This window comes from Hippopotamus amphibius, chromosome 16, assembly GCF_030028045.1.
Source record: "Hippopotamus amphibius kiboko isolate mHipAmp2 chromosome 16, mHipAmp2.hap2, whole genome shotgun sequence".
Classification (NCBI taxonomy): Eukaryota; Metazoa; Chordata; class Mammalia; order Artiodactyla; family Hippopotamidae; genus Hippopotamus; species Hippopotamus amphibius.
Window position 1 is genome coordinate 58,801,745 of NC_080201.1, and position 13,956 is coordinate 58,815,700.

A 13,956-nucleotide genomic window follows, 5' to 3' on the forward strand; every position below is an offset into this window, starting at 1 on the left:
AATAGCTCATTACAGCAGGACAATGTGACAGGCGTCCCTTTCTCTGAGCGTGAACAGGCAGGAGACCTGATGCAGTGGGGGTGAGGGAAGGGCTCCCTGGGGAGTGACGACTAAGCTGAACCCTGAAGGAGGATGAGATGCGGGGCACGGCACCAGTTATGCCAATCGAACGCACACATACAGGTGTGTGTTTGATTGGCATAAATCAAATAACATATTTTTCAGGGACACAGCTACATCTAAAGTTAATTGAGGAGAAGCACTGGGCTTCTTTAGCAATGTAACTAAAGTTAAAAGAATATAACATCGAGTGAGAGAAAGAGAATGAAATTTAGAGCACAGTACCATTTATGTAAGTTAAATACACTCATCATGTGTTGTTTAAGCACACAGACGCATCTATACAAACTTATTTTAAAGCAGTAGTCCGAAGCAGTAAACTCGATGCACGTGTAACGATGGGGTTAAACTGGAAGTGTTGAGTGAAAACAGTCAGAAACAGGTGAGATCCAGAACAGAATACCATTTATGCAAGTCAAATACACACAGTGCTGCCACCATCATGCAAGTTTAAGGATACAAGTACATTTAAGCATGCATTTTCAGTAGGACATATATTCAGCATGTATGAGTGGGTGTCCACAGTTGAGAGAAGGAAGATGGGGGATAATAAAGGGGGCAAAATAAACAGAGAGAGGCTCAACACGAACCAGCGACACAGCATGCTAAGAACTGAGAAGTACGACAGACTCAATGCTGCTCACTGGAAAATGTGCCCTCTTCCCACTTTGCACACTTTTCCTGGATAATCTCTCTTCCTCTCCCAGGAATTCTGCTGACAACTCCTGAGACACTGCGGAGGTCTAAGTCTCCGTTTGGACTTCATTTCTGCACTTCGATGGGACAGTCAACCATCTCCTGGATGGCCCCTCCTGGATGACTCCTCTTGGGGCAACTCTCATGCCCCAAGCCTATACCAGATCTTGAACCCCAACTTCTGGACCTGCAGAGCTTCCCTGCGTCGAGCTGTCCACTGTCCTTGGTGCTGAAGACCAAAGCCCCTGTGCTTACTTCCCTCTGTGCCCAGCTGCCCTCTGTCCCTCCTGCTGAACCCCGCACTGGGCAGCAACCTCCCTTTCCAGGCAACGGCCCCTCTGTCCTTGGTGCTGAAGTGCGCACCAAGCAACACCTCCCTTTGCACCCAATTGCCCCCTGTCCTTGGTGCTGAACCACACCTCCCAGCACTTCCGGTTTCGTCCTGCTGTCCTTGGTGCTGAATGTCTGACTCAGAACTAGCAGGATGCAGAGGTGAGGACACCGGAGGCTGAGGCAGGTTGCTCGTGTTTCCCTGTGTGACTAAATGAATCATGGTCTCCTGCACACGGTGAGCATTTTCTACAGGTGAGTGCTGTGTATCTGACTCCCCAGAATCCTTTCACAGCCCCCTGACGTGGGTGCTAATAGGATCCCATCTGATGGAGGTCACTGAGGCTTGTGGAGGTTAAGCTGCCCACCCAACACCCTGCAGCAGTGGGACTGGAGTCTGACCCCAGACTCCGGCGTGGCTCCAGAGCCCCTGTTCTTGTCTGCTGGAACGGACGGCAAAGCACACGTCCGAGAGCTGCAGGGACCTTGACTCTGCCAGATGCTGCCTGCCCCTTTCCTGTTCCCTCTTGGGTTCTGAGCTTCTGTCCCATCTGCAGGGGTGCTGGGACAGTGCTGGGCTCTGCGGGCCCCCCAGACTCACTTCTGTTTCAGCTTCATGATATCTTCGGTGTTGGGAAGGCAGTTTGTCCACGGCAGGGTCCCATAGAGCCACTTCAGCAAACAGTAGCCCAGGGTCTGGAGGTCACTGCGGCGTGAGGGCCCTGGGGAGGGAGGGGAGGTGGCAGCTCAGTCCGGATGTTCTGCTCACGGACACGCCCACCCCCTTCCTTTCTGTCACCGACTCAAGCATGTGCTCACACACTCAACCACCCAAACATACAGGCTCTCGTCTGTTCATTCACTTGTCACTCACCTACTCCCATTCCCTCATGAGTCTCCAACTGCTCCTTCTCTCCCTCAGCCAGCCCTCCATCCCCGCTTTCACTAGCTCACTCCCTCATCTACCTGTCTTTCATTCATGTGCCTATTCGTTCAACGAGTCCTCAGAGCCCTGTGTGCCAGGTCCCTTCCCACATTCTTAAAACACAGATAAGAGTTTGGTTGGGTCCCAGCCCTTGACAGTCCAGTAGAAAGACAGTTATAGTGTGCGATCACTGGGTTACAGAGTACACAGAACAAGGCATGAGGGAACCCAGAAGGATGGGAGATGAACTCAGTCTCACTCAGCAGGGGAGGGCAAAGGAGGCAGCGGGGTTTGATTTTCCTTATCCTTCCTATACCATGTGATTTAGATAATACTTTATGTAAGCTTCAACAAACACTGAGAGTTGACTGTGCAGACCTTTGCCACCTGGTGCTGGAGGCACAGGCACCATCCCTTCCCTGGGGGAGCTTAATGTAGTGGGAGGACAGGGGCAGGCACACGGATGGCCATGATATCAAGCGGTTTGGGAAAGAGATGCTGAGACCTCCTCAAGGAGTCTTTTTCTCCAAGTGCCGTCTTCTCTCCGCACACACTTTCCTTGGATAACTTTATTCTCATCCCTGGGCTTCAACTGCTAACTCCTAAGATACTGCTGACATCTGAGTCTTCATCCAGACCTCACTTGTGTGCTGCAGACATGCACAGCCAACTGCTTACTCATCAGCCCCTCCTGGATGACTCCTGGGCAACTCTCACATTCCAAGTCTACACAGATCCTGAACGTGAACCTCTGGACCTGCAGGGCTTCCTTGTAGTCCACCGCTCACTGTCCTTGGTGCTGAACTACTGCCCTAATGTGTGAGGTGCTATCCATGATTCTGAATCCCTACCATGGCTCCCCCTTTAGCCTGACTCCTGTGTTTGGCCATCTGCTGTCCATGGCTGTGAAAAACTAGAGCTGCTTTTGTCCGAGAAGCATGTCTCCATGGTCCTGAACCCCTTCTCTGGCCTCTTACCACATCCTTTGTGCAGGTCCATGCTAATGAACTCAAGGTCCCCCTCATGTGGGCTCCTGCTGCCTTCGGTGTAGGCCACGTGTCTGCCACCTGGCGAATAGCGGAAAGTGAAGCCGTAGCCTGCCAGGGTCACCTGTGTGGACGTGGGGAGAAGCCGTACACTTTGAAGGTTAGGAGCTCAGATTCTGGACTCAGAGATTTCAATCGTTGGTGCAATTTGAAACAACCCAATGCCAAACAGTACAAGAGGGTGTGAAAATAACCCAAACCAACCGTCCCCATCACTGCCCAGCCCTTTAAACCCACTGCCCATAAGTAACCCCTAATAGTAGTTTCTTATGTGTTGTTTCAAATCATTTTTCTTTAAATAATCGGTAAACACATGTGAATAGGGAGGGGGCTCTAGTTTTCCACGGAGGGATCACACCATACCTCCTATTGGACACACAGCTTTCTGCATAACAGTGGTTTGGGGTATTAAGAACGAGACAGACCAGGTTCCAATGCAAGTCTGGACCTTCAGTGGCCATATAACTTTGGGAATTATGAAACTTCTCTGTGCTTTGATTTCTCCATTCGTAAAGTGAAGATAATGATAGTCCCCACCTTGCAGGGTTGTTAAGAGGCTTAACTGAGTTTAAAACAAAAAGTACTTATCCGCCAGACACACAAAGTTAGCCACAACTGCTTTTTCTTTTTTTTTTAATTTCCTGAGACTTTATTTTTCATTTTATTCTTTTCGCTATGCCACGTGGCTTGTGGGATCTCAGTTCCCTGAACAGGGATTGGACCCGGGCTGCAACAGTAAAAGCCAGGAATCCTAACTACTAGGCCACCAGGGAACTCCCACAACTGCTTTTTAATGGTTGCATCTTATTCTGCTGAATGGAGAGTGGACAACTGTTGGCTTTGTCTATGTGAGACCTACATCTTTTTCTTTTGGTCACAGTCTGTGATGGTTAATTTTATGTCACCTTGACTGGGCCACAGGGTGCCCAGACATGTAGCCAAAGGTTATTCTTGGTGTGTCTGTGAGAGTGTGTCTGGGTGAGATGAACATTTAGATCAGCAGACTGCCCTCTCTAGACTGGGTGGGCCTCACCCAATCAGTTGAAGACCTGAATAGAACAAAAAGGCTGTGTGAGAGGGAATGCCTCCTGCCTGACAGCTTGAGCTGAACATCAGTCTTTTCCTGCCTTTGGATTTGAACAGAAACATTGGCTCTTCTCGGGTTCCCAGCCTGCCAACTTTCGGACTGGAACTTAGTCACCTCTCCTGGTTTTCAGGCCTTTGGACTCTGACTAGAACCACACTATTAGCTGTCCAGGGTCTCCAGTTTGCTGACTGCAGCTCTAGGGACTCTCAGCTTCCATAATTGTATGAGTCAATTTCTTATAATAAATCTCTCTCTAACACACACACACACACACACACACACACAGTTGGTTCTGTTTCTCTAGAGAGCTCTGCCTAATACAGTTCTAGGATTTTCTCTGGGATCACCCTCTTCCAACTCTCAATCCACATGACTGAGTTGGGGCTCACTGGATCTATTTCCACTGGGGTTGCTAAGCGGAGGGGATTTGAGCCTCATTTGCTGGTGGTTGTTTTCTCACCACAGGGAAGAGAGTCTGCCTGATAATAAGATGGAAGAGCCAGTTTCCCAAAGACAGGGCCTGAGTTCTTAGGTTCAGCCATGCCTGAAGCCAGCGAAGTCCTGGATTTTTTCCACTCCATAGAGCAATAAATTGTACCTCCCTTTTTTTATTTTTTCTCTCTCTTTTTTATATTTGTGTTAAATTTCGTTTCTGTCATTACAGAGTAATTAGAATTTACTTTAAAATACCAATCAGTACCATCTTGGGAGTGGGTATTTAATTAAGGTTTTCCCATTTTACTGTCACAATCAGTGTTGTCAGAAACATTTTGTACATATATCTTTGTAATATATCTTTGACTACATGGAATGGATACATTCCTAAAAGAGGAACCGGTGGATCAAAAAACATATGCATTTAGCTCCATCAATCTTGCAAGACCAAATGATAGCGGGTGAGCTCTGCTACCCAGGCTCTCTGCTACCTCCCATCCTGCCATCTGGCAAGGCATGGGACCTTTCTGTGAATTGACAACCTGTGGAAATGTGACCAATTAGTGTGAAATGCATGTTTAGCAAATGTTAGGTACTGTATTTGAACCAATAAATGTGAATCCTCCAGCAAAACAAACAAAAAACCCATATGCATTTAAAATTTTGACCGCTATACCCAAATTACCTTCCAAAAAGGTTGCCCAATTCACACTTCCAATAGTATATAAAGGATTCCTATTTCTTTACAGCCTTATCAGCCAGAGATATTTTTTTGTTTTAATTTTGTCCACTCCAAGCGTAAACATAGTGTATTTTAAGTTTAATTTCTATGATTATTAGGGAGGTTGAGTATCTCTTCATACATTTAACTAACCTGTGGATTTCTTTGTCTATGAACTGCTTTTCCTGTCCTTTGTCCATTTTTCTACTAAGTTGCTTATCTCTCCTTATTTGTGCAAAGGAGCTCTTTACATATGATGGACAGCAATTCTTTGTCTGCAATAAGCATTGTGAAATAAATGCAGATTTTGAGACAGGTGAGATCCTGAGCTCAGGGAGCCCCCAGGGTGGGGGAGGACCTGGCTATTACCTGGCACAGGTCCTCTGGATTCACGAAGATATTCTCAGCTGTCACGTTGCCGTGAACGTATTCACTCTCATGGAGGAACTCTAGGGCATCCAGCTGGGGGAAGAAAGCAACCCTTCCCATGAGTAGCCCGGCTAACACAAAAAGGCTCTGATGCAAAGCCCCAGAAGGAATACCCACTGTTGGGCCTGAGGTTGTGGTGGTAGTGGTGGTGGTTTAAGCCTGACTAATTCTGAGTGAAGCCTCAGGAAGCCCACCCTGACAGCACACCTAGGCATGTCTCCTAATTAGGCTTTTGAAAAATTCAGCTTTAAAACTGATATTTGGTTTTCCAAATATTTTCCATCTCTTGTATCTATTTCTTAGCTGATTGCGGTCTCAGGAGGGGAAGAAGCTGGTTATTTATTGCCCCCCTGCAAATAAAACACGCAACACTCATGTACATCAAAGAAGTTTTCTCATTTGTCCTAGGGATCAGAAATACATTTAGTTAAGTAATTCATATTTTGATCTGTAGCTCTGACTTTTCTACTGAGTTCCAGACTCATACACTGAACTGCCCAGGTGTTTGTTACATCTTAATTACAACCCAAGCCCTCCAAGGCTTAACTGCCCACCAAGTTCTGCTCGTTCAAGCTCTCTGGCCCCACAGCCCAGTTCCTCCTCAGGCCTGGTCCTCTCTTGTGCCAACCTCACTCAGCCTCCATCTCACCCCTCCAGCCCACCCCCACACAGCCCATGGGGTCTTTCTACACTCAGAGCTGACCCTGCCCCTCCCCTGTTCCCAATCCTCTCGTGGCTCCCCAGCGCTCTCGGGACAGAGTCCCAGCCCCCCAGCTTGGTGTTCAAGGCCCTGAATGACCTGCTCACTGCTGAGCTCTCCACACCAACCTCAGCTCTCACCTTTCCCCTCTGCACATCACACTGCAGACTCTGAGCGTGATGACCTTCGGGACTCACCTGATGTGTCACTCCCTTGCCACTTCCACCCCCCAGCAACTTGCACTGGCTCCTCTTATTCTCCATCTCTTCTATTCAGAGCACTTTTCATAACTTGTGCAACTGTGATTTAATCTCATCCTCTCCCACTAGACATAAAAACCATGACTGTGCTATCCTCCACTGTACTCCTAGCCCCTGGGACAGCGTCTGATACCCAGCAGGGACCTGATAAATATTTAATGAAAGGATGGGTGAAGGAAGGAAGGAATGAACAGAAGTCTTGTGCTCTCTCCCCCACACCAGCCTTTGCCTAAGCTATATTCTTGGCCTGGAACGCTCTCCCCATGCATCTCCACTCCCACTCCACCCAGCACCTTGCTATTTCCCACTCTTGGCTTAGAAATAACCTCCACCAGGAAGCCCAATTGAACCCCTCGATTTAGGCTGGGCCCCTTCCTCCAACTGCCACAGTCTTTGGAACACCCCTCAGGGCAATACTTATCGCTCTGGTTGTTTTTTGTTTTGTTTTGTTTTCTTCTTTCTCTGCCACTCTGCGTGGCATGTGGGATCTTACTTCCCCAACTAGGGACTGAACCTGCACCCCCTGCATAGGAAGCGCGGAGTCTTAACTACTGGACCGTCAGGGAAGTCCCACTTATCACTCTGGCTCCAGTGGCCTGATTTTCAGCTACGTCTGTCACCATGCTCGCCCCAGTGTCCAGCAGAGGGAGATGCAGGTTGAATGCGTCAACGAGCAAACAGACTGATAAACTAGAACCCAGGGGGCCATCCCCTGGATGGAAGCCTGCAACTCTCAGGTACCTACCAGCCGGCAGGCCATCTGGAACACAGACCTCACTGGCATCACGTGCTTCGGGTAGTCACCCAGGATCGACTGAAGGCTCCTCCCCAGGATGGGGAACACCAAGAACCTGGAAGGCATGAGTGTCCCGGGAGGTGGGAGAAATGACCAGGGGAGGGGACGGAATACAGGCCACCAAGAATGGACTGTGGCTGGTGGCTACCAGGTCCTGGTCCCGGGCGAGATGAAGGGTTCGGATTGGTGGGGAACCAGCCTGGCTCAAAGCTCCAGGAAGGAAGTGATGAACTGGCCAGTGGCTCCAGGGTCCCAGCCATGCCTGGGCGTGTGACAGGGAGAGAAAGCAAGGGGCCGGTGAGGTGAGTGGCAAGCGAAGTGACTCACCTGTACTTGTCCTGGTGAATGCCAAAGCCAATGCAGGTGGGGATGGCCAGCTGGGGGGTCGAGTACAGCTTTTTCCACTTGTTCACTGAGGGAGGCAGGGGCCTGAGAGGTTAGGGCCCACCTGGCCCCGCACCCACAATGGACAACAGCCTGTTCTCAGACCAGAAGCAGAGCACACCCCAGCCCAGGCCTGACACTGGGTCTCGTGTTGGAGACGTCACCTCTGTGGGTGGGTGACAGCGAGGGGGGTGATGACAGGGCTGTGAACATGGGAGAAAGCGCTGACAAATCTAGAATGAGTGGAAGGTGTAAGAGTGACAGCATAACCTCTGAGTTCCCACATCGAGCTAATGAGACTGGGGAATGTCTAAACTGGTCATGGTGTCACTAGCTGTCCGCCCACCTTCCAGGATCTCAGTTGGATGGTACGGATCGAGCAGTGTGCTGATAAAAGTTTAACAACTGGTTGTCTGGGAAAAATAGCCCTGATATGTCATGTTTGCAGATTTCCATGGTATAAATACATCCCATCATGTCCAATTTCAAGCTACCAGTGTGGTATCACAGAAGACACAGTTGGGAAGAGACAGTAGCATGCCCTTATACGGTATTTCCACCGCACAGATACAGTGAATGTAGACAACTTCAAGAGTATAGATAATTGGACTTCCCTGGCGGGCCATGGGTTAGGACTCTGAGCTCCCACTGCAGGAGGCACGGACTCAATCCCTGGTTGGGGAACTAAGATTATAACAGAAAATGCAGACAACTAATTAGGAAGTGATGAGCTTGGAGTATTTATTACCCTTGTTCTTAATTTGATTGTAAACCGATACAATTAATTTATGATGGCTATGTTTTATTCATTTGTAAATTTTTTATTATTTATTTTTTAAGATGGCTATGACTGAAAGCTTGGAGGGCTATTTTATTGTATTTTATTTTATTATTTAAAAAATATTTATTTGGCTGTGCTGGGTATTAGTCGCGGCATGCAGGATCTTTGTTGTGGCATACGGGATCTTTTAGTTGTGGCATGCGGGATCTAGTTCCCTGACCAGGGATGGAACCCAGGCCCCCTGGACTGGGAGCATGGAGTCTTAACCACTGAACCACCAGGGAAGTCTGATGGCTATGTTTTAACAACTGGCTTGCTGTAGTTGTGAAAACCTAATACTCTGCTCTCAAGATCTGGTATGAAGAGCCAGCCTCAGCCCACTGTCTGCTGTCTGTCCTCTGGGGCCTAAGGCCCAAGGGGTGACGGGAGCAAATCTGAGCCTTTAATTTAATTCCCACTCTTCCCACACCTTCAGGGAGAAGCCAGTTGTTTTGATCAAGCTGGTACCCTCTACTCTTCTCTCACTTGCCCATTTCCCCAAGGAGTACCTTGCAAAGGCTTGGCGGCCCTCTGGAAGAAGTTCTGCTCATTGAACAAGCGCCCATCCTTGGCATCCTAGTGGGGGAGGGGAGGAGAAAAGGCTGTCACCCTGGAACCTCTTAGGCAAGGGCTCCTAGGTCATCATTGGCTACAGATTACCCCAGGGTAATAATGTCAGCAACAACCCAGGTTCCCCAAGTCCTGCACATCAGAACCAAATTCCCTAGGGAGCTCCATGTGAACTCATATCAGTGACTTTGAGTTATTGCCCAGGTTCCTTTCTTTTACAATAGGATCCACAAGTTTTCCCTAGACACACACCCTTCAGCTAAAAACTACACTTCCCAGTCTTCCTTGCGTGAGGAATGCCCACATGACCAAGTTCTGGCCAATGGGGATGTGAGCAGAAGAGAGATGGGCAACTTCCAGGTTATGCCCTTAAAGGGCTAGGGCAGGCTCTCCCCTTCCTCTTCTCCTGTTCCAGTTGGCTGGAATGCAGATGAGATAGTAGGAGCTGGAGCAGTTATCTCAGCCCACGAGATGAAGGTTACAGGTTGAGGATCTTGGAGCAACAAGAGAGAAGGAAAGTGAGCCCCTTGTTTACAGAACCATCATATCTGGACCACTGCCCCAGACTCTTAAGTGAAAGAGCAACACAATATATTTGCTTAAGCCATTACTGACATTGGGTCATTTTTTCCAAGCAGTCAAACCAAATATTTTAATCAAACACAACTAGTACAGCTGGGTTCTTAAGAGCACAGGGTCAAAGAGAACTGGGTTCAAATCCCAGCGCTGTCATTTATTCATTCTTTCTATAAAGCACCTATTATGTGTCGTATTGTCCTGGGCATTGCCCATACAGCAGTCAACAAAGCAATTTGCATGCTGGATACCCCTGGGCAAGTGACCGAGTCTTTATTTCCTCAGCTGTTAAATGGGGAACACGGTAACCACCCCACAGGTTTGATTATGAAACTCTTAGCACAGCGTTGGGTGCAGGACAGGCTCTCAGCAAGCAGGTGCTGTTACTCATCTGCAAGCCTGGCTCCAGAGCCCTTGCTCTGAACCACTCACAAGGCCTCCATCTAGGGCCGAGGGAGGCCACCCAATCTGGCTGTCCCAGGTTTTGGGTGCTTGCCCAGACACACAGCCGGAAAGCATCAGAGCCAGGGTTCACAGCTGGATCTTACTGCAGTTTCTGAGGGGCCCCATGTAGAAGAACCCGAGGCCCAGAGGGACACGTGTCCCGCCCAAGGTCCCACTGCTCCTTGCAGGCCAAGGTGGTGCTCTCCGGCCTGCGCAGCCCACAGAGGAGCTTGGAGGTCAATGGTGCATTTGCTAAAGCCCCAGGCCCTCCCCTCAGTGCTGCCCCCAGGGGACCACTCACTAGTTTAAGTGAGAATCTTTGTTTCTGGGGACTTGACTCGCAGGCAAAGGTGGAGTCGGGCTCAGCTGTGGACGGACAAAATGAGTGAGGTTATCATCTACAGGGAAGGTGAGGGTCGTCGTCCTTAGAGTAACAAGCAGCAGTTGCGGTTAACGGATTCCCATGGGGTCAAGTGCATTCTGACGTTCAAGACCTGCTCCTTTCTATTTTTAAACAGCTTCTTTCCTTCCCCCTCTTTCTCTCTGTGCACAAAGGGTTACTAACCCTGAGACTGCTCTCCTTAGAAAGGCCTGTGCGCAAGGCTGAACCTTGGCTGGTGTCTGCGAATCAGCTGGGAAGGTTCTAGCATTGCTAACCAGTAAAAGGGGCTCCCTGTGCCCAAACTATTATGGTGAACACCTGCTTTCCGAGTCTAAAATTCTGGTATGTGCCAGACAGAGGGTGTCGATGTGACCAGCGCCCAATAAAAACCCTGGGTGCCGAGGCTCTAATGAGCATCCCGGGGAGACTTTGCACACGTGATGTCACACCTTGTTACACGGCATGCTGTGTGACTCCAAGGGGCGAGGGCTCTGGAAGCTGGCGCTGCTTCCCCCGGACTTACCCATGTGCCTTATCCCTGTGCTGTGTCCTGCTGTAATAGATTATAACGTGTGTATGACTATAAGCTGAGGCCTGTGGGCCCCCCCAGCGAATCACTGAGCCCGGGGGTAGTCCTGGGGCCCCTGACTCCGCAGCTGTGTACATTTGCCTGCATATACAGGTGTGTGGCTGAACCACACTGACTCCATCTTGTCGCCATTTTAGACCCACTGTCCTGCGTGACTGAGCTTTAGCCTACTCATGAGGAACTGCACCCAGGCCAGATAAGTTGCTGATTAACCCTCACCTTCCTCTGAAAACTGGAAGAATGTCTTTTGCTGATGCAGATGGTTAACAGCCCACAAGGAAAAATGGTCTGTCCTGAGACACCCCGCCCCTCCCCGGGTGCGGGGGTGGGGGTGGGGGGGGCGAGGAAAACCCCCCGGGTCCTGTTGGCGTAGATGTGCTTCTCCCTTAGAAGTCAGATTCTGTCTTTAGTTTTGGCCCCTTTAAGTTCCCCTGTACCCTCTTTGGCAGCACAGGGCGCAGCTACAGATGCTTCCAGATTGCCGTCCGCCTGATCCTACCCATGTGTAAGTTACGCACAATAAACTTCACAACTGTACTTTATGGAGTTGTCCACTTCAGTTTTTAGATCTCAAAGTTCCTTCTCAGGTCAGGGGATACTGGTCAATATCCCAGTCTTTGAAAAACACGTTAGTACCATGTGACGCAGTGGTGCCCAACCTTTTTGGCACCAGGCACCGGTTTCATGGAAGACAATTTTTCCACGGACCGGGGGTGGGGGGTGGGGGTGGGGAGGGGTGGTTTCGGGATGATTCAAGTGCATTACATTCATCGTGCACTGTATTTCTATTATTATCACATCAGCTGCACCTCAGATCATCAGGCATTAGATCCCGGGGCTTGGGGACCCCTGATGTGATGGACACAGATCCCCTTGGAGGAGGACCTGTTGCCCCAGCCCCACCCCAGCTGGGGAGGCCACTGCAGCAGCCTTCGGCCCCTCAGGGATCCCCTCAGCTGCAAGTCCCAGGGCGGCCCATAACCAAAGGCTGACGGAGGGGGATATGAAGGCCCAGCCACGCTGGCCTGACACGGAACCATACTGAAGGACCACTTCTGCTCCAGAGCCCCCATGGGGCCAGCCGAGGAGATCCCACGGCTCTATTTCTCTCCCCCCGCCACTTCCCTCCCCTCCCCCTTCCCTCCCCTCCCTCCACAGGTGCCAATCCTCCAAGGCACTTCCTCATAAACACCCTGCATGTTCATCGTCTCATTCTGCTTAATCACAAACCCCGCAGTCTCCTGCCCTGTGCTAAGTGTGGGCTTTACACACCTCGTTTCCTTTAATGCTCACGACAGCCTCAGGAAGGCCTACTACGATGTTATTATTACTGCGGTGGCCGTCATTGTTGTTAGCTCGACTTTTTTTTTTTTAAGAAAGAAATGGAAAACTTCATTTGAGCCAAATTTGAGGATTATAACCTGGGAAGAGCATCTCACAAAGCTCTGAGACCTGTTTCCTGTTAGCTCCACTTGATGGATGAGACGAGAGAGCTGACGCTTAGGGAGGCCAAGAGACCCAGGAGGCTTTGTGCCAAGCAGATCTAGGTTCAAGCCCAGCCCCTCCATCAGCTCTGTGTGACTTGGTGTGAGGTACTAAACCTCACTGGGCCTCTGCTCCACGTCAGTAAAGTAGAAGTAATAAAGCCCACCCCTGAGATTGGATGCAAGGATTCAGAGGGGCCGGTAGGAATAACAATGGTACCAGCCGAGCAGGAATCACAGCCAGCCTCACCCTTTATACAAGCCACTCGGTGATCCCACTCACAGCCCCACAGCCCACACCACGCCGGGCACACTGGGAGTACTCAGTGTGTGGCAGCTTTTAAAATATCATCGGGACTTCCCCAGCGATCCAGCAGTTAAGACTCCGCACTTCCATTGCAGAGGGCACGGGTTCAATCCCTGGTTGGCGAACTAGGATCCCATGTGCTGCATGGCCAAAAAATAAGTAAATATCAACATTAGCTGAGGGTCCACAGTTGGTAAGTGGCAGAGTGGCCTTGGCCTGGGTCTAGCTCATTCCAGAGCTTGTGAACTGAACCATCGCCATCCATCCCAGCTGGCCCTCTGCATCAGCCTTCCTCTTCTCTCTTCTTTCCCACCCTTCCTAACCATTCAGGTTTGTGTCATCTTAGACACTGAGCTAAGGGGCAGGGAGGTGACAAAGTTACCTAGAAGCCACCCTTGCCCTCAAGAAGCTCCAGGTGGAGCATGGCAAGAACCAGGGCTTACAGATTCACGGCCAAAGGCGACCTGAGCCCAGCCTAAAGGAGGGGAATGTGGGAAGATTACGGATCTCAGGGGAAAGACGGATCCTTCCCACTTGTGGGGTGAGGCCTTGGTGGGGGGAATCTTTGAGGGGAATGCAGGAAATGGCCAGGGCACCTCTCAGACATAAAAACAGTACCCGTCTCACAGAGTTACCCCGAGGTCTGAGGATAAGTACCACTCAATGAACACGTTATCCTAGTGCGCACATGCCCGGCACTCAGAAACAGGCAGGAGAGCCGGCAATTTAAATACGCTTTTCCTGAACTGCCCTGCAGATTATGAAGGGCTTTCCTCCTCCACTCTTCCAACTGGCCCTCCCGCTGACAGCCGTGGAGTCAGCTGGGCAATTCCCATTACTGAGAGGAACCAACAG

General features: G+C 50.0%; 1 protein-coding gene across 6 annotated transcripts in view; it reads right to left on the reverse strand.

Annotated features, from left to right (window-relative positions):
* Window positions 1-13,956, reverse strand: part of VRK3 (VRK serine/threonine kinase 3) — a 39,931-nt gene that overhangs the window by 11,215 nt on the left and 14,760 nt on the right. For 5 of the 6 annotated variants that reach the window (XM_057713140.1, XM_057713138.1, XM_057713137.1 and 2 more), the window contains exons 6-12: window positions 10,641-10,705; window positions 9,259-9,325; window positions 7,873-7,957; window positions 7,495-7,600; window positions 5,730-5,822; window positions 3,049-3,181; window positions 1,748-1,868 (exon numbers count right to left, since the gene is read on the reverse strand). In XM_057713140.1, the coding sequence (XP_057569123.1) occupies window positions 1,748-1,868; window positions 3,049-3,181; window positions 5,730-5,822; window positions 7,495-7,600; window positions 7,873-7,957; window positions 9,259-9,325; window positions 10,641-10,705 (670 nt within the window). The other variant, XM_057713141.1, reaches the window with a different exon arrangement.